We start from the raw sequence: 25,403 nt of genomic DNA on the forward strand, positions 1-25,403 counted from the left end.
AAAGGCTGAAGAGCCACGAAAGGACTCGCGGTCTCCAGTGTTGTGAGGGCCTCTGCCGCCTCTGGGACGGCGTCTTCCGGAAGAATTTCCCCCTCCTCTGCCTCTGGAAGAGGAATCCTCCTGCTGAGAGGGGTAAGGCTTCTGAGATCTACGGAACCACATTTTCCCTCCTCTTTTAGCCTTGGGATAAGGCCGAAAGGGAGTGGAAAATCGTGCCCCTACGGCAGTCAGAGTCTTACCCTCTTGTTCACAGCAGGTTAGTGTGTCCTTTACCTTGGGTCCAAACAGGGAGGACCCATCAAAGGGGGCGTCGGCAAAGGAAGACTTAAAGGCCTCCGCGAAATGACACAGGCGGAGCCAGGCTTGTCTCCGTAGAGCAATGCCTGTACCCGCCGCTCTACTCGCCCCTTCGGCCGCATAAGAAATGAGCCTCATGGACGACATTGTAGCCAGCTGAGAGCCAACCGTCTGGGCCAGCTCCTCAGGCAGGTTACCCAAGAGGGTATCGGATAGCTCCTTAATCAGATCCCTCTGAAATCTGGTAAAGTGCGTAAGGTAGTTTAAGGACCTCAGTGTAAAGGCTGCTGAACTGAGGGTGCACTTTCCGTACCGATCCATGCTCCTAGACTCCTTATTAGGAGGATGGACGGACGTCGAAGCCTCTGCTACATCTTGCTGGGTAGCAGATGCCACCACCAAAGCATCTACAGCCACACCTTTAGTTAGAAACTCTTTTTCAGGGGGCGCCGAGAGGAACTTATTTGGACGAGCAGGCACCGGTTCCACAGAGTCTGGGTGTTCCCACGCCCTTCGACAGATCAAATCCAAGAGCTCATCGAAGGGCGGAGACACCCAGGAGGCGGAGGGCTGAGCCCAAGGCCTTCAGGAACACCGACTCATCAGCAGAGGGAGGTTTGGACTGCCAGCCGCCTCGTTGTTTTAGGGCTTCCAGGATGTCTGCAAAGGAGACATCATCCGAGGACGACTTAGGGGACCCCTCTGCATCATCGAGATCAGTGTCAGATGTCAGAGACTCATCAGGGGAGTCAACGTGCTTCCTCTTGCACGATCTTTTCCTGGGGGGTTCTTCCGAAGAGGCTTCAGGAGGACCTCCAGGAGGGGGAGAAACCCCAGCGGGGGTAACCTGAGGCCCGGGGGCTCCTCTGTCTAAGGACAGGGGGACTGCCAACGACCCAGTTTCCGTATGCAGGGAAGGAGCTGGGGAAACCGTGGAGGTAGCCAAGGAAGATTTGGCTAATGCACTCCTCACAGCCCTGAAGGCGGGACCACCAGAATCCTGGGAGGGTCCCACCTCCGTGGCCACGACAGTGGACGGCACTCCCGCCGCCGACGCACCAAGAGGGAGACTTGGGACCGAAAGCATCAATCCCGAAGCCTCCCCCCCCCAGGGCCGAAGGAAGAAGTCCGTGTACTGAACTCCAACCCAAGAGCCGGAGTTGGAGCAAGGGTCGGGCCCGACCCTAAAACCTCCACAGGTTCCACCAGCACCGGCTCCAACGGTGCCGAAGCTGTTGGAGGAGGAACCACAGTAGGGGAGTGGACCATCGGCTCCGAAGCCGAATGGGCTGGAGCCGAAACTAGCTTTTGGAACACCGGAGACTGGAAGAGTCGAAGGAGCACCCTGTCGATGTCTGAATCAGACATCTTGGATGATCTAGAGGATACCGATCGGGCCCGAACCGATTTCTCCATCGGCTCCGAATGGACTCTACCACTATCGGCTCCGAGGGAGATCTCAAGGTAATTTCCCTCGGTGCTGATAAGGACTTCGCCCGGGGAAGAGTCTGAGCTGGTAACCCTTATCGGCTCCAATATCAGTGGAGCCGATGAGGGTGACCGCCTCGATGCCCCAGTCCTCGGCTCGAAACCAGAGGGGTCGAGGCTGGAGGCATCGAGGCAGACCGTTCCTCGGCTCCGAAGTCCGTGGAGCCGATGGAGAAGTCTGCTTAGATTTTTTTGCAGTCGGTTCCGACTGACTGGTCGGAGCCGACGCTTTTTTCTTTTTAGAAGGAGAAGGAGAGGAAGATAAAGCCTCCTCGAAGGATGGCTTGATTAACCCTTTCAGGATTAATTTGTTCTTCCTCTCCTGGAGGACTCTTGATGAAAAGGCGTGACACACGCTACACGATTCTTGTAGGTGCTTGGCGCCTAAGCAATAGACGCACGAGGAATGGTCGTCCGTTATGGACATTTTGAAACCACACCTCGTGCATTTCTTAAACCCAGAGGGTTTGTGTTCTTTGTCTACAAGCAAAAAGAAGGGTTACAGCAAATAAAATATCCCTACTTTAATAACTTTAAACTTTAAGTAAAAAATTTTTTTTTTTTTTTTTAGAATACAGTAACAATTTTCATAGAAGAAGAGAGATAGAGAGGGTCAAGACCCTCTAACTTAAACGGGTACTTGACCCACACACAAAAAACCAAGGTAGTAGAAACAACAGGGGAAGGTCCCTCTAACTTAAACGGGAAACCTTCCCTGACAGGAAAAAACACAAAATCCTCTACCAAAACTACTAATACACACTCATATAACAACAATAGCTGTTAAAACAGCTTTTGGATTTAAATCAAGCAAATTTCTGACAGGAAAAAGCCTAAATAAATAGTACTTAGCCCAGCCAAGTTGAGACCACGTCTTAGCCTTGTAAGCGGCAAACGAGATCTGGGGGATTAGTGGTGGTGCATCCTGGGATAAAGATAGCTCAGCCAATAAGAGGCCTCGCTCTATAGCATAAGCGTGCCGAGTCGGAGCCGAGGGATTGGCTCTGAGCCCATCAGTACAGAATGTAGGCGAGATAGGATCACATAACATCGTGACTTTTATGTATATATATATATATATATATATATATATATATATATATATATATATATATATATATATATATGTATATATATATATATATATATATATATATATATATATATATAATTTCTGTGTATTTTCAAAGAATAGGTTTTTCACCTAACTGATTTTTGATATATTTTTGAGTACATGTATTAAATGATACAGTGTTCAAATATTGGTAAGGCAACCTTTAAATCTGATAATTTTCTAGGCAAGCAATGGAATTTACAGACTCATTTAGTCACGTCTCAAGCCACAACAGCAAAGACAATGCACAAGGTCAACTTACAACAGTATCTAATCAATGTATGTAGCATGCCTTTGAAGGAAACTGATGTACCCCACAGGAAAGTGCCCCCCGCATATCTCTCTCTGTACACATATCTATATATCTATACGCGCGCGCGCACACACACACACACACACACACACACACACACACACAATGGGAGAACATGGACAGGCAGTAACTGGAGTTCAGCAGCAAATGTGGGAACATGGAGTTGTATGGTATCAACAACCACTGTGTCATACAAGGTGCTTTTTTATAATTTTTAATACAGCTACTTAATACTTACTTTCCCATGTTCTTTAGCATATACTTTCTGCTGTGGCTTAAAAGACCAAGACATTTCAGGCATGACCCTGAGGGAGCATTTCTTGATGCCAACATAACCAAAGGCAGGTGAAACCCATCATACTTTTATGGGGTTGGGGTGCCCAATATATCTATACAGCTAATACAATACTTAAGTATATAAACATATCAGCATAATTTTCTCAGTTCTTTTATGATGACGTACACCATTCAAACGTTGATACAGAAGCAAACTACCGAAAGTGGGTGCTAAGTTATAGACATTCACAACACTTGGTAATGCATACACTACTACACGAGCAATGGAAGTGAAACAGCAAGTCAAATTACAATCAAATATGAGCAAACTAATACAGTTCTCAATTAAAAAATATATTTACTTTACCTGTGCTAACTGCTTCCTTCATTTTGACAGCACAAAATGGTTGGACATGTTCTTCCTGATCCTGTGTATGGCCCAGTTCGAAAGCATTAAAGGAAATCCTTAGGAATGGTGCCATATCTTACAATTCCGCTGATATCCTACAACAATTAAAAAAAAAGCAGCAGTAAGCCTAGCTTTGCTTTCACTATTGTAATACCATATATGTTTATACCGTGAAATAATCATTTCAAATGTGTGAACAACAAAAAGGAAGCACTGTAATACAAAGTGGAAACATGAAGACTAATAGCAAAAGCAGCATAAAAAATAGGTGTCCAAAGGGATAGTATGTCAAGATAGTGAACAGCATAGTAATGTCTATGCGACAGCACCCACCAACTGCCTTACTGCTTTTCAAAGCCAGTAAAACACCATGGCTTTTTTTTTTCTTTAACTGTCAGAATATGGAGTAGGTAAAAAAAAAAAAAAGTTACGATCAGGTCTTACCGATCATAACCTTTTATTATGTGTTCTGTACACGAATGCCAAGATTCTTGTCTCGAGTTCCGCTCTCAAGGTGAATTTCTTGGCATCTATGTCTCAAACACATAATAACGTGGTTACAATTGCAGACCTAATCAGAACCTTCTAGCAGCTGGTAACATACACAGCTAGAATGTCTACCATGCAACTCAAAAGAAGAGACATGCTGCATCATCTCTACTGTACCTGTCTCAAAAGAAATAAATATCTGTACATGGTCTACATTATGAAAAGGAGAATATACACACAGTGGAAAAATACAAGACTGATAAAAAAAAAAAAAAAAATAAGCTGCAAGTCTTTTCCCCATTTATGTGCATAGAACATTTGTCAAGTCAGTTAACAGAATGGATGAGTCGTAGCTCATAAAACAAACTAGGTATATGCAAATGGCTATTCTCAGAATGGCTGTCATGCCAATTAAAGATACTCCTCCGGATTCATGAAGCTCGGCGTAAGGCTTGCGACGGCTAAGCGGCGTAGATGTGGAGTAGTCGCGCCATATGCATATTAATGAAGGCGTGCAGCCGCCACAGCCACGTGCATAGGAAACGTGCGCGAGTGCAAGGGGCGTATCGAAGTTGTGCAGGGAGCCGTGTCAATGTCGGCTTTTGAGGAGCAACCTAATATTATATTTCGCCAGCAATAGTAATCGTACCTATCAGTGTCCGTGGAGACTGAAACGTATGCAAAGCAGAGTCCCTGCGAACAGAAAATGAAGACTCAAATACAAATGCACGGTAGGGAATAATGGGTCCCTACCCATGAACAAATGACAGGAAAACCGTGTGCCTGTAGTCCAACGTAGTTTTGATAGCTATATCATGTGGAAGTGAAATGTATCAGATGTTAGCGCGCCGCCAGTAGGTACGTCCAGTCCAACGGAGAGGGTCACCAGCCAAACCATAATTTGAGGGAGGGAACATAGCTGTGCAGATGTGTCCATAACAAAATACACGAGGAGAAATGTAGATATAGGTAGTGACCGTATGTCTGAATCATATCCCACAAGCCATGTAATAGTCACATACAAAAGGTATGTCCGTATTTCACATACCAAATGTGATAGGAAATAGCATATGCATGTAAACGAAACAGAAGGAGCATATAAACGAGCCATAACAACACGGACACATGTAGGCCGAAAGGAACAGTATGATCCGTACCGTCGACCAAGATTACCACCTGTCCCACTTTGCGAGCGACAGTCCCTCTGTGGGCAGATGTGTCCTGACACAAACATGTAAAACTGACAAATGTCCAGAGAATATAGGACATAATTCCTCCGTAGACGTCATGCAATAGTTGCATTAAACATATTTCACTGGACGTATAATACATAAATGTCATAAACAGAATAAGATACCAAAATGCTACAAGAATAAGCTTAGATATAGGCAAGAATTGTAAGTTCTATCTGCCGAACTGACCGTGGGTATGTGTTGGCCTGTAAAATATGCTGTGTTCACCGCAACTGTCACAGTAGGGTTGCCACCCTTACAAATGGCCAAAGTGTGACATGTTTGGTACAGACATCAGACTGTACAGGCCAACACATACCCACGGTCAGTATAAAGGACAGAACATAACTGTTTTGCCTACAGAAAAGCGTATTCCTGTAGTATTTTAGTTGCTTATTCTGTTTCTCATAACAGTCAGGTATTTTAGATACAGAATTAACTGTTTAATGCAACTATCACATAAAATATAAGAAATATGTTTGTCCTAAAATCTCAGGACATTTGCCATGTTGACAATTACATGTCAGGACACAACTGCCCAAAGAGGGACTGTCCCTCGCAAAGTGGGACAGGTGATAACCCTATGTCACACTGTGGCCAACTGAAAAGGTGGAAACAGAACCGTTGATTGTGGGGAGGCAATTTCCACAACAGTCGGACATGTGTAAGGAATAGCGTGGACATAGGAAAAGGTGCCATCCTACCAATGAGTAGAACAGGCTGGCAAAATCCGGAAGGCAGCTGTATAATCCGAACGTGTATGTGACACAGTCGAACGGGTAGTACCCGGATACACCAACCAAGTAATGAAAGTAAAGTAAGGGTGTGTACCTATGTGCGTGAGGTATAGCATGTGGAAAGCAAACATGGCAGGGTAGTCCACACAACCATAAAGGTACCAGACACATGTAGGGTAGTCAGTGTGCAACTCTGGCCGTGTCATGGGCCAACAACCAAAGTAGTGCTCTATGGGGTGTGAGTAATTCGCGTGTGAGGGGTGTGTGTTTAATGGTAAATTCCTCAAAGGCGATACTTGTGTTGTATGCAGAAAAGGTGAACCGGAGGTGTATGAGGGGGCAGCGGGTGAAGTGGAAAGAAACACAACCTCATGTAGAAACAGCTGCAAGACAAGCAGACAGGCCATAGTATAGAACACAATCCCACAAACATATGAATATGGAAATATGCGAGACAAATGTATAGATACGGCAGCATCACATACCCACAGATGGGTCCTGATGGAACTGGCCATAACAAACGCGACACACCTGGATGCATAATAGCCTACCCAGCATACCCTCCACAACACACAACCTGCCACCATACCAGAACGTCCACCAAATCCAGCCATACATGGTCCACTGGTTTGTTGCAGAAACAGCTACACACAGTGACCCCTATGCACATGTATTAGGTATTGTCACCCTAGGCAGTGTCAGGATTGCAAACCATGTATCCCCTACAGGTAAAACCCCCTGCACGTTTTTGTGAAGCCACAAAAATCTTCGTTATCTAACTTGTTTTCGTCTTGACCAATTTTTGGGATATCCCTCACGGGATGACCAACTTATGTAAATAGCAGAATGGGTATGACGACATGATGTCCAATCCAGTAGATATCTGGACACAAGTCAGAACGTGCAGTGGAGGTCCATGACACTGTCCAGCCCTAAGTGGGCATGCATAACCTACCACCCAGGATAAAATACCTTCCCGTGATGAACGTGTCCAGACACGAATAGGAGGGAGAATATAATGCACACATTTGCAAAGTGGAAAACGGCATGGGGGCGAGGAAGACACTACGTAAACAGGTCAACCCTGATCAAGTGTGAGGGACACTCACTGTGTGCAGTCGTGACTGACCATACCTGTCAATCTGTGTGAGCAAAATATCTGGACAGAGCCATGAATATAAGTGAGATAAAGGTCCAAACTTAGGGACAATCTGTAAACATATCTCTTAGAAACATAGAATTTGATAGAATAACAGTTTGGACATTGGCATTAATGTCTGGAGTATGAAGTCTGAAACCCAACTGTCTGTCAGCACGTTCCGACTGCAGTCTTTAATGCTGAGCTACTGCTGTGCCAGAGATCTGTGCCATACCACTCAACTGTCCGGATATTCGCAGAATGACTAAGGTCACCACCTGCCCACTTTGTAACAATCCCTCTGTAGGCAGTTGTGTCCTGTGAAAAAAATCAAGACATAGCAAATGTCCTGAGAGTTTATTTCCTAATTTACTTTAATAGTCGCATAAAATGGTTATTTTATATATGAATCCTCAATATGTTATGTGAAGTAGCATAAGCAATTCAAATGTTACTAGAATAAGCTATTATATGTACAAAAAAGGTTAAAGTTCAGTACTATGCACGGCTGTAGGTATGTTTTGTCCTGGAAAATCTGACATCTCTACAGAACATGTCCCACTTTGGGCAGTCGAAAAGGTGGCAACCCTAAGAATGACCACAGGTTCGCACCATAGTGTTGGTGTGTGCCTCCGACAATCTGCACCAGTGTGGTAAATAGCTGAGGATTGACGTCACTAAATAACAAGAAATATCCTGAGTATAAGACTCCACAACCTACAGAAAAGTCATGCTAATGCAAAACCTAGCATTCTATCAACGTCCTAAGCTTGTAAGAGCAATCGTTAAAATGTGTTCCTAATTGTCTCCCCATCGTGTAGGTTTTGCGCAGGTTCGGTGCTCTAAGAGGTTGAGAGGTATGGTCCGTACATATTTACAGGAACAGCCCTTCACACTTGTGTAATGTACAACTGCATACCTGTAGTCACTTCATGTCCAAAAATAATAATCCCTGTATGACTGTATACTGGTAATAGTCAAATGTGAATGGGAACACCCCTCACCGTGGAGTATGGACTGTAACAACTCCACCCATAATATGTAATGCCAACAGAATAAGCTGCTGACAGGTGCCCAAACACCTGTGTCTATAAACACAGGTAAAACTTCAAAATAGGGAGATAATCCCTGTCCATATGCTTCGTCTGACATTTGACCTCGGCCAGGGAAGTTCTGTTCACCAGGTGGACAAGCCTAAACCCAGATCACTACATATCCACAGACATAATCCAAAGCAAATTACGAGATGAGGAATGTACAGACATATGTACATATGTACAGATATATATATCTATACACACACGATACATGAATAGATATATACACAACAAACATATGACCCTGTACATATAACACATGTACATAAATAGGTCACGGTATAGCTAATATGGATAGACAGACAGACATGCATGAAAGGAGAATACACCGATGGTTTCCAAACCATTTCCCGAAAAATACCAGTGTGACAGGGCCTGCAAATGCTACACGTTAAATATGAATATAGGTGTCCTTTGCAGGACCCCAAAAATTGATCCGTACGAAGAGCGAACCATCACTGATGCAAAAAACATCACAGCTGCAACTACGATATAGCTGTACATGCAACAGTAGCAGGTGCAAGGGTAATAACACATGGGTCGATTGAATGTATGACGTACGAGCTGATATCCGCAGAGTGGGGAGTGCTCGGAAGTGTCCTCACACTATTATCGCTCACATTAAACATGTCTAATGGGTACTGTGGAGGTATGTCAGGTATGGGAATCATGGGTATGCAGAATTGGGCCAAGGTGCTGGTTGGCACAGATCTATTAGGTACGCCCCATGAGAATGATCAATATACCTATGTGGGTATAGCACACGCCTATATTCACCAAAAAGGTACAACCCATCCACTGGATATTGTGTAAACCATTGGGGGAAGACGTAGGGACCTATATCAGTGTCATGTAGGCGATTATCATGGATGGACACGCATACGACCAAAATGGTAACCATACCTGCCAGAATGTCAGAATTCTTAGTACACAACAGACAAATAGGGACTATATTAAATATACCTCAGACAAAGTCAGACCGTTGACAGAATAATTGCGTAGTTGGGAATACAAATGTTATGAGAGTTAGTAATCATGAAATAGAAATGTTAGTCATGATTACCTAACCGCACAGTCCATCACGGCTTGCCAGCAATCTATCAGAAAGGCACATTATCATGTCAAATGTAACAGAATCATAGGTCAAACCCCAGGGCGTATACCCATAATGTGTACAGGTGAGAGGTATGAAGGTAACCCGTCCTAATGAAATGTACAGAACTAGTGATACTAGGTGGACAGGTGAGAAGAAAGATGTCAGGACAAATGACAAAACATGTACAAGTTATAAGCATGTTTGTCCACAAATTTGAATTACAACATATGGCCTGTGAAAGTCAATGAGGAAGGTTAATAGACTCAAATGACATGTGTCCCTCAGGGTGTCATGCAGTGTCACCGATACAGTGTCCAGTCCACCATACTCGTACGTGAGCTCTGCCACTGACGGAAAGTGCAAATACCGGCCTACACATAAGGTACATGATGGAATAAGTAGTGTGGGTAAGCACCTGTTGGCCTGTGTGAGGAATATAACCCAGTGGGTGGGTGTGTTCTGCAATAGGAATGTAATGGTAACTGGCCTGTGATGGCGCCATGTATTGTATGTATCGACGTAACTGTACGAATGTGCAGATGTATGCCTCATATGTGTGGTGTGCTCCTCTCACAATCTGTACCTGTCTGCCAAATACCTGAGAACTGACATCATTAAATAATGATAAACATATGTGTTTAAGACCCCAAATCCCTCAGAAAGGTCATACTAATGCAAAACCTATACTACTGCCAACTATCTACGTTTGTAAGAGCAATATGTAGAAGCTGCCCCTATCTGTCCCCCCATCATGTTAGGCTTTGTATAGATGTCTTGCACTAGGAGGTTGATAGGTATGATCAGAAATAGATACATGACTGAGGAAACAGCATTATCGACTGCAAGATAATGCAGAAGGTATGAAAAGCGCTGCAGTAGGAAGTTCATCTGCAGGTATGTGCTGACATGTGAAATGACACAGCAGTCTACAGGAAGTATCTACAGGGTGTCACCTTTACCAATGATGACAGTGGGACATACCCACAGCCATGCATACACCACAAAGAGACATAGCACACAGCAAAGCCTAGGCCATGATACACGACGCCTTCAGCGTGTATGGATTGAGTGAGAGTACAGCAAGGAAAGATGACTGCCACGCTATTCAGCAAACACCTGCAGGGACGTGCAAGACCGCCCGTAACATGAACATTGCACGGACAATGTTGGGATTTGCAACATACCCCATTTGTATGTGTAAGCTATGCAAATGATGTAATTATAGGGTTGCCACCTTTCCAAATGGCCAAAGTGGGACATTTGTGCTACAAACATCAGATTTTGCAGGGCAAAACATACCCACGGCCAGTACAAAGGACAGAACTTCAGTTGTTTGCCTGAATAAAAGTTTATTCTTGTAGCATTTTTGTTCCTTATTCTGTTTCATATAACATTTAGGTGTTTCAGATACAGAATAACTGTTTTATGCAACTATTACATACAATATAGAAAATAATTTTGTCCTAAAATCTCAGGACACATTTGCCATTTTCTCACAATATTTTGCAGGACACAACTGCCCAAAGAGGGACTGTCCCTTGCAAAGTGGGGCAGGTGGTAACCCTACGTAACTACGCGATACATGAAAGTAAGCTGTCCGTGCAAGAGCAGAGTTATGTGCAGAAATGTACCCGGATGTTATGCAACTAACGTTTTGCACGTTGCTAAATGGAGCAATGACAGCTGCAAATACAGTATGAATACAGTCAAAGAAGCATGCCAATGTCCAAGTCCAAGGCCAGTGGTGCCTTTGTCCATTGGATATCAATGAACCAGTAGTTGTCCTCACCCAATCCCTGGTGTGGAAGCGTAGCGCAGCGCCACGAGAATGCAGTGCGCTTCAAAACAAGACATAAGGAGAATATACATACAAAATGTAGGTTTAGTTAGATGTTAGTACGCCATGCAGATGAATGGCAAGCCAGAGACAACATGGCTACTGCGTACTGGTACCTATGTGTGGAAGCGCTCTGTCAGAGATGTAACGAAGCATTTGTAGGCAATGTTAGGCAAGTGAGACTGAGGATAGTGAATCACAACATGTCATGCCATATGGGCCAAGCCTCTACAGTGTAGTGTAGGTTAAGGGGACTATTAGAGTAGAAGATAGGTGACAACAAGAGTGTGTATATACAAAACACTGTAACCTCACCGGAGCAGTGTCACATGTGTGCTGTCAGTACTCAGTGGAAGAGGCGTGTCATGAGCTATCCCAGGGAACACCAGGAGACTGACGGTGTACGCCATGGATACCACCGATGTGACCTGCTAACCTGCCCACAGTGTGTCTGCGCCCGTGCGCACCAGTAAGCCTAAGTAAGCATGGGTGCGCGCGTGTTAGCCCGTGTGCGCGTGTGGAAGAACGAGTAAGCTAGTGTACGAATGGTGACGCCTGTGTAATGTCGTGTATGCATTTGTAAGCAGGTATACATGTGTACTACACACATCACACACGTACTGCACACACAGACACACATGCTGCCAATACTACACACATCAGTGAAATGGCACATGGATGGAGACTACATCATCAGAGGTAACAGTGCTGTAAACTATGCTACAGTGATGGTCATAGCTGCAATGCATCATGCCTGCTGAAGTACACCTGGAAGTAACACACTGTGTGTTAACAGCATGCTAACATCAATACAGTGGAATAAAGCCACTGTGTGCAGCAGCACCAGGTTAGTCAGATCCTGCATCAATGTTACACATCACAGGTGGTGGCACAGGTGACATCATATGCACAGGGTGTGGTGTTAACATGTCCAGAGCTGTCATAGAGCCATCCAATGTACACGTAGATGTGTGTGTGTGTGTGTGAGGGACAATGGTTATTGCATGGCCCAATGGTGGTGCAATGGGTGTGTGTATGTGACAGCCGTAGCTGTTTGTGGTAAGTGTGTGCGTCTGCATATATACAGGTACAGCATGTGTCAGCCATATACAGGAGGTTGTGGGACAGTGACAGGCTGAACCTGCCAGGCTGTAGAGATCCCCATTACTGGCCATGGACACCCCTCCATGCATCCAACACAACCCAGTTCTGCACCTGTCAATGTCTACACATATAGTCCTGGGATCTGTACCACAACCTGTGGATAAACGTGTGTCTGTAATGTTAACCTGGGGTGCATAGACTTGACAGTTACTACAGACAGATATGAGCCATACTCACACTCCAATGTAATAACCACCGCTGACCGTTTCCGAGATCTGCATACGACCACTCAAAGGTGCTGCACTAACATTGTTTCCAATACCCGTGTAATACCCAGCAACACAATAACTGGTCACTACACATGTATAACCCACGATCACTACAGCACACAGTATTGTGCACTATCACAGAGCCATAGCAGATGCACATACATCCAAGGTGCTCACGTACAGACAATGCAGCACAGTCAAGAGTGATAATCCCAACATACATATCTATATACAATATATATATATATATATATATATATATATATATATATATATATATATATATATATATATATACACACACACACACACATATATATATATATATATATATATACATATATATACACATATATATATATATATATATATATATATATATATATATATATATACACACACATAAATATATGTAGATAGATACATATATACACACACACACACACACATGGCAGAGTTGGGAGCAGAACATAAACGTAAGCACTGTACCACACGACAGCATTACGCAGTTACAAAACGTGCTACCATGATCAGTGGATCACATAATTCACACAGGCACACGTCTAGCTTGCAGACAGCAGCATCAAAGGCAAAGACGCCGCACGGATGTTATGGAGAGTGAATACTGTCAAAGCAATGTACTGTTGTCACGCAGCTGGAAACACACACACACACACACACACACACACACACACACACACACACACACTTGGCAGGGCTGGAAGTCGAACATACACCTAACTACCCTAACACACTACAGCATGAAGCATTTACAGAATGCGCTACTGACATTACTAAGCACAGCAGTCCCAGAGGCAGACATCTAGGTGAGTGTTATCATCCGCAAAGGCAAGGACACCGATAGGGAATGTATAGAGAGTGAGCAGTCTGAAAGCATATTACTGTCCCAAGGTAGACGGAGACAAACACACGGCAGTGATGTGATCGGGGCAACCAAATATCTACGGAGCACTACAACACCACCACATAGATACGGGACGCGCCATAGACAGTACACCCTTCAAGACAGCAACCAGTGTGTTCAATGTAGGCATCCATCGTGACATTGAAAATGGACACCTGTTGCCTGGATGACCACTATCGCTATACAGGATGTCAATGGCCATACCCACACGCTTAGTATCACACGTCTGTTTGGAATGTACTGTGTGTCCATCTACACAATGGCGTACTGGGCATGCCCACACACTTAGCAGTTGCAAAGGGCCGTCTTGCATGCACACAGATTCTAAACATGGAAGGACGCAGTTTGGAATGTACTGTGTGTCCATCTACACAACGGCATACTGGGCATGCTCACACACTTAGCAGTTGCAAAGGGCAGTCTTGCATGCACATGGATTCTAAACACGGAAGGACACAGTATGGTATTACTGTCCCCACATACATGAAGGCCACTCACATGTATTGACCAGTACACCCTCAGGAGCTATCACAGGTGTCTCAGGTGCATATCACAGAGGTACACACCACAATCTACAATGTAGCCCTCCGACATCACCATGTCACTGGACCAGCAATACACAGCCATACATTAACACAACACCGTGTGACTCATGACCAGTGGACTGTACATAGGTCTACAGCAACTGTGCAGACTACACATGTACCGACAGGGTTCCATCATGTGTTATGCATTGCAATGATACCACTGTACATAACCAGATCGGCTCTACACATACCAGGGGCCCTGGGTCTTACACAGCTGTGACAGATGACTGTCGTTGTACACCAACAAACACACATGTTTAGCTATGTCATACATGTAATTGCAGTGGATATGTGCATGGACCACACACACAACACATATGTATATTGCATAACTTTTGCTGTCCTCCATGCAGACAAGTGGCTACAGCAATCATACGCACGCAAATAGAAGGTGGGTCCATGGCTGTTGAATGCTAACAGTACATGAGGCAGCAATGTTGACCGAGGACACATTCCCTCTGTACTAGTTACCCATGACACCCATCATATCATACAACAGTCCATGTGTTATGTATGTCAACACACATGTCCACCAATTGCAATGCATACAAACATGGCTACATGACAGGCATGTAGGACCAACACACATGTACAATCTGTAGTGTGCATGCAGCTACCATGCATGTGCAGTAGCTGATGTAAGTAACTCATCTGTGCCTAACTACAACATGCAGTTGCAATGCAGCCCCATCATTGACACCTGTATATGGTGACATACTGACAGTACGGTGGGATGTACAGCAGGTATGGATGGATGTGTATACATAAAGTGGTGATCCACCTGTGTAGATGGATGTTTGCCAGGGACGGCTCACAGGTGTGTCACACGCCATCCTACCATTACATGTGCAAACATTACGCTATGTTACCGTTACTTGATGGTGGAGACATAAAACCTACACAGCGGTCAGGTGTTACCGACAGTACGTCACTTGACACCTGTAACACTTAGATCTTCCCATGTGCATATAGCAGCACAATTGCCGAAGGTAGCGTTGGTACACATAATCCTGCCAATACTGCTGCATGTCTGTCAGACATATCATCATATAGCAGGTGTATCATTCACAGTACTGCCCTGTGTGTGTGCTTGTGTGACCATATATGCCACATATGGTGGGGAATATATCCCAATTGTTACACACCCCTGTACACTGTTGTAGAGATCTGTACATACTGCAGTGTGGAAAGCATGACGTAGGCAGGTGTGGTGTGTGCATCACACACATCAGCTATCCATATGTGTATGACATTTGTGGTCTCCACAGTGTGTGTGTATATGTAGGTGTGTATGGCTGTCTGATGCATGCAGTAAGGGTGTATGCTACCATACAGAACACACAGGATCCCTAACCCCTCATGGTGATGCAGTCCACTACCCTGTTGATGCCATCAGTCTCAGCCGCACTGGCTACCTGTACATGTTCTTTCTCTGTCGCGTCGTGTGGGTTCACATTACTGTGACGGTGATGACCACATAGGCAAGGGTCCTCACCTCAACACTATGGGGTGTGCGTTATAGTGTTGTTGACCCCGTGAGTGTGAGCATGTTCCTGTAATGTGACAGGGTATTACTGCTACACAGTGAGGCGTCATGCTATCAAGTGGCCTCTAACATTATCATTGGCCAGACCGCTGTATACAACCCCTGCACCATGTCAACATACCTGTGATGTGACCTGGTATGGATGTCACGTCTCTAGCCACTGTAGCCTATTAAACTGCCCACATGCTTCTGGATCAGTATATGTGTGGACATCTGTGTTATGTTAGACTTTCCAACAGTCAGGCTGAGGCCACATATAGCATGCTGATATTGCCATATGTGCCTGTGAGTACTCCACAGTTACACATGGGAGACTGCAAACAGTGCTACCTGTAGGCACATGCAAGTAGACCATAAGGAGGGAACCAGGGCATCATTACCAACATGCTGTTACTGTTGTTACCGAGACACATACTGTGAACATATAACAATGCATGCTAAACCTGTACTACATGGTACGTCTGGTGCGTGTCAACAGTACACAACTAATGTAATATACACGTCTCTCACTATTCACACACAACTAATGTAATATACACTTCTCTCACTATTCTTACACAACTAATGTAATATACACTTTTCACTATTCTGTTCACCCTGTGCATCAGACCATTTGAGCATGTCCCTGCACCAATGGTGTGGATGACATGGATGCGGCACAGGCTTCATCATATGCACAGGGTGATAATGTTTGCCAGGGGCATAGGCTGCACCAATGGATGACATCTTGTGTGTGGGTAAGGGACAGTGATATGATTGGACATGTCTGTTCAGTATGCATGTGGGTGTTGTGGTGCCCTACAGATGTCTTTGCTGTGTGTGTGTATGTGTGCACACAGTTCTGTCTTTTGTGACGCCTACAAGGGGTATTACTGACAGCTCCAGATTGTACATACCAGGTTGTACAGCTCACTGTGTCCGGCCACGGCCATGTGACCTGTGCCTGCCAGGGGTTGCACATGCACTACCAGGCGGAGGTACAGCTTGGCTACTGTCCGACAACACATGTCCACTCGAACAGTGTCCCCGCTGGGAACGTCCAGGGCCACATCCACGTGGCCTGCTGTGTCCTGGTGTGGACAGCGCAGCACCAGCTGCACTGCTACTGCTACCAGCACTATGGGAGTGGGCATGTGAGGTGGCACGCTCATGTTGATCTGCACTAGGTGGTGTAGCTGGCCTATGTCCACGTGGCCTATGCCTCACTCCTACCAGATGTTCCAGCACAGACAGCTCACGCTCGTGGATTGCCATGCCACGGTCAAGGATTCCAACCATGTCACCCAATCGCCTGTCCAGAACATCAGCAATCTGTTGTTGAGCATTTGCCAATGCCTGGATGTTGTCATTTAGGATATGGATAGCGGCCCTCTGCAGCCTTTGCCCTTCAGTGTTCTGCCGTTCAGCACGTGCCTGTGCCGCCATTACAGTCTGGAACATGCGTCTGGTGATACCAGCTGCTGCGCTCTGTCCTGCAGGTGCATGTCTGCCAGAGGTCCTCCTACGAGTAGCACCGGCCACATGCCTGTGTGGCACATCTGCAGTCATTACACTGACACCATGGTGTGTAGACACACCTTCTGTAGCCACCACAAGTTCCTGTTCCACGCTAACAGAAACTGACTGTCCTTCCTCTATGGCCACTGGTGATGCGGTATATGTTGGCAGCAGAACTGTGTGCGGGGAAGAGGGGGACATAGCTGGGATGGCAACCATTGGCACAGATTCAGCCCCTGACAACCCTGCTTGTACCTCATGCATATGTTCATCACTGCTAGTATCTGCGGGGACACGAACATAAGATAAACCGCAGGAGGGTAACGCACCTACATCACCTGTGAATGCAAAGAAAGACTATAAATTACAATAGACACACACAGACACACCATGCATGTGATTTGACAGATGGCATGCAGCATGCCTGTGATACAGCAGAGGGCATGCAGCTCAGACATTAATAGTGTTAGTAAGCATACCTCCCTGGGGTGCACACTACAGCAAGCAGGTGTCATATCAGTAGCCATGCAGTTCACACAATCAGGGTAGTATGCATGCATCCCCGTGATATACCATGTGGACCAGAACAGGATAACAGTACACATGGCTGACGTGACCTTGACATGTAATCTGCTGATGTGTGCATTAACATGCGTACATGTCTGACACAATGGTGTCCTGACACATGTACAGCATCGTAATGGGCATCACATTGCGGTGTTGTCTGTATGCCCTACAGATAGAATGCATGTTTAGCAAATGTGCATGAGCATGGAAGGGTAGTGTGAGCCATCTACATTGCTATACAGTGTGAAGTACAGACACTGTGCCATTGCATGGCAGCATGAGGCATCTATATTGCTGTACAATGCATAATATGTACACATTGCATAGCCATAACTGCATGCATACCCATGACATAACTGTGGATTGTGACCCACAATGCTGAGGTGTATACACACCAAACCATGCTGTGTCAAGTGACAGGTCACTGGAGGACCTACAGATGACACCCCTGCACAAAAACTACAGGGTCTTAGCTGCCTGGCAACCATGTCAATTCACCATTTCCCACATGACATTGATGTACCACACACACGAGGTGCACAGCTAACGGTGATGTCCTACAGCAGCAAGGGAAATGTACAGTATCTGTGGCCTGATGTGGTGTCAATGTCTGTGGAAGCTGTACAGGTGACTACTGTCATGCTATGACACAGTCGTGATGTTCAACAGATCTTATATGGTAGACTTCAGTGACACCTCCACTAGCTGTGCACAGGCTTTTAGGATGTCCAGTGTACCACATCAACTGTATAATTAGTCAGCTAAGGCTATAATTGGACCATGTGTGGACAATGTGCAACAGGGTGTATACACATCACATCTACTGTGTGGCTACATGTCTCTGGCCATCCCCCATGGCCATGTGTGCACATGTGTTGGCCAAATGTGTGTGATGGCCATCTATCTCACATGTCTGTGTTGTCCCATATGACATACACCCATAGATGTCAGATATGTCACCATCCACGGGGCTATGCAGACAACAGGTTGTATGTTTGGTATGTGGGGTATGGGTCATGGGTTAGTGTGACAATATTGCAGCCAGAACACTACGTGTCTGGGACAGGTCAGATGGCACATCACAATGTGTGCACCCAATGCAGGGGCATATAACACAATGGTGACACCTGTGGGCTGCCCATATCACAGCTCACTGTGTGGTACTGTTTGCGTACCACATATGTTGTTCCAATGCATACTACATATGCCTCCATTGTAGAACACCTCCACCGTTGTATGCACAGCTGACCACACATGTAGCAATGACAACTACTGTGGTTTCAAGTTGGTGTATCATTTTGTTTGTATACATTGCACATGGGTGGCCTCTGTGACTGATGGGTGATGTGACCTGTATATCATGACTGGAATGAACATCAAGTGTGCAACTGTTAACTGGCCACATGGCAAATAGATCTATGCTTTAACATGCCTGATACTGATGAGTCTCACCTGCAACGTACTCATGTCTGTGCGGCACACCAGAGGTACCTGTATAGGGGTGACACAGCAGTATGAACATTATCCATGACTGTATTACAGCCACAGGGTGCACTGTGCATGTTAACACATTCACCTGTATAATAGCATACAGTATGCACATGTGTGCATACACAGGGTAGCATACTGTAGTATGCAGCATGTGTGCCCACATACTTTGCATATGTTGTTACTTTACATAATGTACAGTGACACATGCAACTAAATGGGATATAATAGCCATATGTGCAGTACTGACTTACCAGGCAACTCCAGGCTCACTGGTTGGGAGACACCCACCTCCACGATGGCAGCTAGTGTGTGTGGATGCTGTTCTGAGGGTGTCCCCAGACTGGCCAGTAGCTCCTCGGTGTGTGTGAGTGGGGGCTGGGTTGGTGGCCCACCACCTGTTCCACCTTGTTCCCTGGCGATTGCAGTGGCACGCTGTTTTGCATGTCATATCAAGTCCGTGCAGTGTCTGCGCACCTGCTGGTAGGTGCGGTTATGGCCACCCACATCATTCACCCTCCTGCGTAGATCCTGCCACAGGTCGTCACGCTGCTGGGCATGCTGTGGCACATGGCTAAACAATACCTCGTAGTTCTCATGGAGGTACGAGGATGAGGACATCATCCTCCTGGCAGCTGTACGCTGGAAGGCACGTACGAGGCATTATCTGTTAAGACATAATGATGGTGACAGGTCACAGTTTCAGAGATGTACAGAGATACTGCTGCACATACATTTCTATGACATCTAGTACATCTGCACAGTTATCTTTGCAAATCATCATGATACTGACACGACTGACGTGTTTGTGTCACACACATGTAACACCCGTTATGCATTGGATATCATCACCATATATGTGTGTCACCTCATTACAGTGTTCATACTCCATGTGAATGCTGTCTTGATGTGGGCATGTCTATTTGCCTGCACTGGTGTTCTTACCTATCTGCACATGCCTGGATGTGTCCACGGTAATGCTGTTGACCTTGATGCTGTGTATATGTCACATATCTACACAGATACAGCCTTAATGGACTTGAGCAGTGACAATGCACACATACGCATGGACACCTGTACATGCATGTGTTTTGCCATATACATCTACAGAGCACTGTACAGCTGTTCAACATCCTGCCATGGATCACCTGTGTTGCACATGTGAGAGACATGGGACAATGGCTAGTCGGACGTCATTCACAGGGATGGTTATCAACCATAGCATGTACAGGCAAGGTTTCCTAGCTGTAACAGACAGCCATTATGCCACTGCGAGGTGCATCATTGCCACATTACTGATCCAGACAGTTGATACTACATCTAACATGCGGCCATCACACCATGTATGACTGGGATGACATGTGCAGCTTTGATGGACAGGGTTGCATGGTTTGGCGGGAGTATGTCACATGTATGGCACAGGGATCTGTCCAGCATGTGGCGATCCTAGTATTAGGACGGTGGCTGTCCATGACGTATGTCTTACAGATCAGGATATGGACATGTAGCATGTCCATCATCATGGTGTAGCAAATGTCTTTATGCAAGGTAGACAGCATGCTGCATAGTGGAGGTGAAGATTGTGAAGGCTAGTATCACCTATCCACGCATGGCCATTACCCCTTAAAGGTGATATGTGATCCAATATTGGTCACCCCAGTGCTGTATATGCCTGTCCAATGATCTCCGTGCTCATGGATGGCACCCTGTCATGACATGGGTACCTCGTATGACTATCCAAGGGGCCTGGAGACGTCACCAAGGCAGGGATGTGTACTGCACAGCACCATCCCTTACACAGTGTCCATAATGTTGACCACAGCCTAGGTGGTAGTTAATGGGTACAGGGATGTTCACCTAACAGTGACAATGCTGATATCCATCAGAATGTGCACATATGTCACACACCTCACCCACACAGCCCATTCTGTATGTTGTTCACAACACTGACACAGCTATTCCTCATAGGTCTTAGCCATTCACATCCTTACATACACAGATGCCTAACATTTGTCTGTGTGGTATGGGCTACAATGAGGGTGGAGTAAAACACATTAACCCTGTTCTACTGTAGCTGGCACTGGTGTGATATGCACATGACACTCTGGCACCTTTTATAGTTGTGAGTCTGTCACAGGCCACTGGTAGAACACTCCTGTGACATACAAAGGTATTTGTAATCAAACATCTGTACTGTCTTGTACATCTGTACTGCTAACATCGACAGTGATAATGGTTCATGGACATGCACACCATACTCAGCAGGGTTACAGTGTGGTGCCACCCATTATGACTGTCATCACCACTTGTGGGTTGATATTATCCAACACCCTATCTGTATTGTATGGTCATGCTAGGCACTTGTTCAGAACTTGTGAGCATGTCATGAGCTACTGATTAATATAGCACCCATTCCATACCATTTCCCACAGGTACACTGGCTGTCCTAAAATTTCCAGCTTGCTTATGGTACAACAGCTGTTGTACACCCGTAACGCACATATCCTGTGAGACATGGTTGCATATACAAGCATGTCGAACTGTCACGTACCAGTGCTATTCCCAGTCTATATGATGGATATGTCGTACATGTGGCAATAGAGCAATTGTCTCATGTACACATTCAATGCTCACCTCCCAACATATGACACTACAGCCTGTGGGGGATGCAGTTATGCAGCCCTGCTGTGGGTAATGCTGTCACCAACCCTGACTGCACCTGACAGTCATGTGGGGATGTGTAACATTCGCAACACACCCCACTCATCACATAGTCTCACATGATCTCCACCACAGGCCACACATATGAGAACAACTTGTGCAGTACCTCTCCATACTCTGTGTAGGAACCAGAGGCAGCCCCCATCACGGAAAACAACATCACCAACTTATAGCCCACAGACTCATGTGTGCCCATCACATACAGCCAATAGGGTGTTATAACATACACAACACACCAGTCATAGGTGACCCTGTAGGCGGTCACACTGCAGTTCCACACAGCAGGCTACACAAGGCAATAGTCGCTTACATCTTGCTGTCGGGTAACTGGTTCTGCAACATAACCTATGCACCCATGCCACACCTCACCAGGTACGATGTGACTGTCATTCTCCATGTTAGTGTGACTGCCCTGAGATGCCACTTCACAGACTACGTGTGCAGGGACATGCAATAGCTCACCAGTCTTGTAGCCCTGAAGGTGTGGGCCTAGCCCTGGGGAGCATTATGCATTCATCCAGACCCGATACCACTGTACAACGACTGACTGTGTCACTTCAACAGTTGCCTGTGCTTCTGCTGTCATTCCACAGGCATCTGGTATCTGTCCGCTTTGACTGACCTGGTCAAACACAATGCTCTGGCACAGATGACCTGCACCTGTCAGCCCTGGGAGTACAGATCACATGTAAGGCTCTTGCTGCTTCTATACTGCCTGTCTTGCACAGTTTCCAATAACAGTCACTGGCAGAATGGGAACTGGCAAGCAAGACATGGGGTCATATGACACAATGCTTGCATCTTCTTCTGTGATGCACACAGGCAAGGCGCACCTTATAATGCACCACTCCAATATCTCTGCAATGACTGGGACCTGCCTCTAGGCTCTGCAGAGCACACCTGCAATGACAGGTTATAGACAGACCATACCTTTCAGGCACATACCTGGGCCGGCACACCCACAGCTGAGGTGTTCCCATATCCCACTATGTTGTACACACATCCTGGCTAGTTACTTAGCACAATGCATCAGAGGTGCTCCACGTGCAACTAACTGTGTCCAGAACTGCTATACACATTGTAACAAGCTACAGATTCAACAACATGCCCCATGGTTACCAGACCTCATGTGTTGGTGTACTAGGCAGTAGAGCTCAGACGGCTACTACTGATGTGTGGCTGACACTACCCCACACTTAAGTAGGATAGCCACTCATGTTCTGACATCCATGAGTCATAACCTCGGTTGGATCAACCCATACACACCACCTCCAAAACCAACATTAACCTTGACATGAACACTACCAACATGTGACTGGTGTTCCACACCTGGGGTTATCCCCTCATTGGTGGTTTCCGAACATATGCTAATCAACCTTGTTAGCCACATCCCGGCACCACACACTTCACGGCATACACAGTACATGAGTACTACAACACCTACTACAGACGTCTTATGACAGCGGTTGTTAATGTCATGACACCCGTGCAGATGGACAATGCACATACAAATGCTGAAACATACCCCAGTGCACTTCATTAGCACGTACACGACTGCATGGTTCATGCTATTCCACACAGAGCCATGATGGTACACACCAGATAACAGACGCCACTCTGGTGGTCAAGTTCCATGGACATAATGTACAACAACAGGTGAAGGCTGTTGCACAGTGGTGTACCATCCCATGGGTGGGGTAGCTCACTGGTCAGCCTCGGTAGGGCCACGGGATCCCTCATCACATACTCCAAGACTAGCTATGTAAACATTACTGCGACACATTCCGGGGTGTACCACAAGGCATTATGGTGGTATGTCAGTAGTCGATGGCAACACCCATATCTGCTCTCACATACAACAGTCACTCAGGAACATTACAGACCCAGGTGATGTTGGCAACATGCTGGCAGATGGATTCAATGGTAATATTACACCCTCTCACTCACTACAGGGCCACAATCTATGCAGGAACATTGCGGTGTCCCTGCGGTCACACCTACACAGTACTAACCTGCACTCTATATGTCCTGGGACACTGGCCCCATGTCACCTTCCAAAGTCCCAGGCTGTGATGTCCACAAACCTCTGAACGACATGTCTCCCCACTAGACCACCATATTCAGTAATAGCCTTGTATCAGACATTGTGGCCCCTGAATGGCACACAGCAACATTTATCACACTCCACACAGGTGGCACCACAATGCACGAGTGGGACTATAGTCCTACACACCTGCCTGGACTGTTCTGCACGGCTATGGGGCACATCATCAAGGACATCATTCACACAGACATTGTTGGGCTCCGGTCCTTTGATGCCACCGGGTTGGACTTGTTAGGGCCAGAGCATGGCTCCTACACCTGGTGGACTCCTTTCATACAGTTACCAGGGTAGTTGATGATGGTACAGGAGTCCACACATCCTACATTGTCCTCTCATTGCCTTTCAGCACCGTTCTCCATTCTGGTATTGACAACATACACATCCACCTGCACATCATACCCTATGTCTGTGGATGTTATGCAACGTGGCTCATGCACAGGGCACACACAATGAGGGTAGCATACCATAGTACCTACTGCATTTCAGTTACATTTGGCATACCACAGTCCTCAGTCATTGGGCCCCTCATGTTCAGTATATGCTTCCCTGAGGTACAGGCTAACACAGAGGGACTTTCCCTGCCTAGCTTTACAAACCCCTGCATACAAAGCACCATGATTGATCCACCAGCTGATACGGACTCCATCCATACGGGTGTCACTGTGACAGATACCTGATGTATCATGGCCTCAAGCTGCATGACACAAGGTCCATGGACATCACCTTTGCATTACACCATTCACCCACTATCACATAGGTGGTAGTCCCCTACATACATGTCACATTGTACATGTTTGTAGTACACACGTATGTCACACCCACTCCAGTGATTACCGTATTGCCACTGTGGCGTGGATATCCTTCTACATGGCGACACTTATCTGTACTGGGTGCGTAGCTGGTACATAGGCACCCATTGTACCTCTGAACTCAAGACTTCTACACACATTCAAGGGTACACCACCCCATTTAGGGTGTACCTTACACAACAGCTACAGCTTTACATACCACAACATTAACCCGCCATGACGTTTATTGAGCTCCAACAGCTAAGGTATGCGGCTGAACTACG

General features: G+C 46.0%; 1 protein-coding gene across 4 annotated transcripts in view; it reads right to left on the reverse strand.

Annotated features, from left to right (window-relative positions):
* Positions 1 to 25,403, reverse strand: part of PRKCD (protein kinase C delta) — a 2,080,121-nt gene that overhangs the window by 1,635,313 nt on the left and 419,405 nt on the right. For all 4 annotated transcript variants that reach the window (XM_044078172.1, XM_044078174.1, XM_044078171.1 and 1 more), the window contains exon 3: positions 3,856 to 3,992. In XM_044078172.1, the coding sequence (XP_043934107.1) occupies positions 3,856 to 3,970 (115 nt within the window). In that variant the 5' untranslated portion in view covers positions 3,971 to 3,992. The remainder of the gene's footprint in view (positions 1 to 3,855; positions 3,993 to 25,403) is intronic.

This window comes from Protopterus annectens, chromosome 7.part0 (assembly GCF_019279795.1).
Source record: "Protopterus annectens isolate FY-2018-M chromosome 7.part0, PAN1.0, whole genome shotgun sequence".
Classification (NCBI taxonomy): Eukaryota; Metazoa; Chordata; order Ceratodontiformes; family Protopteridae; genus Protopterus; species Protopterus annectens.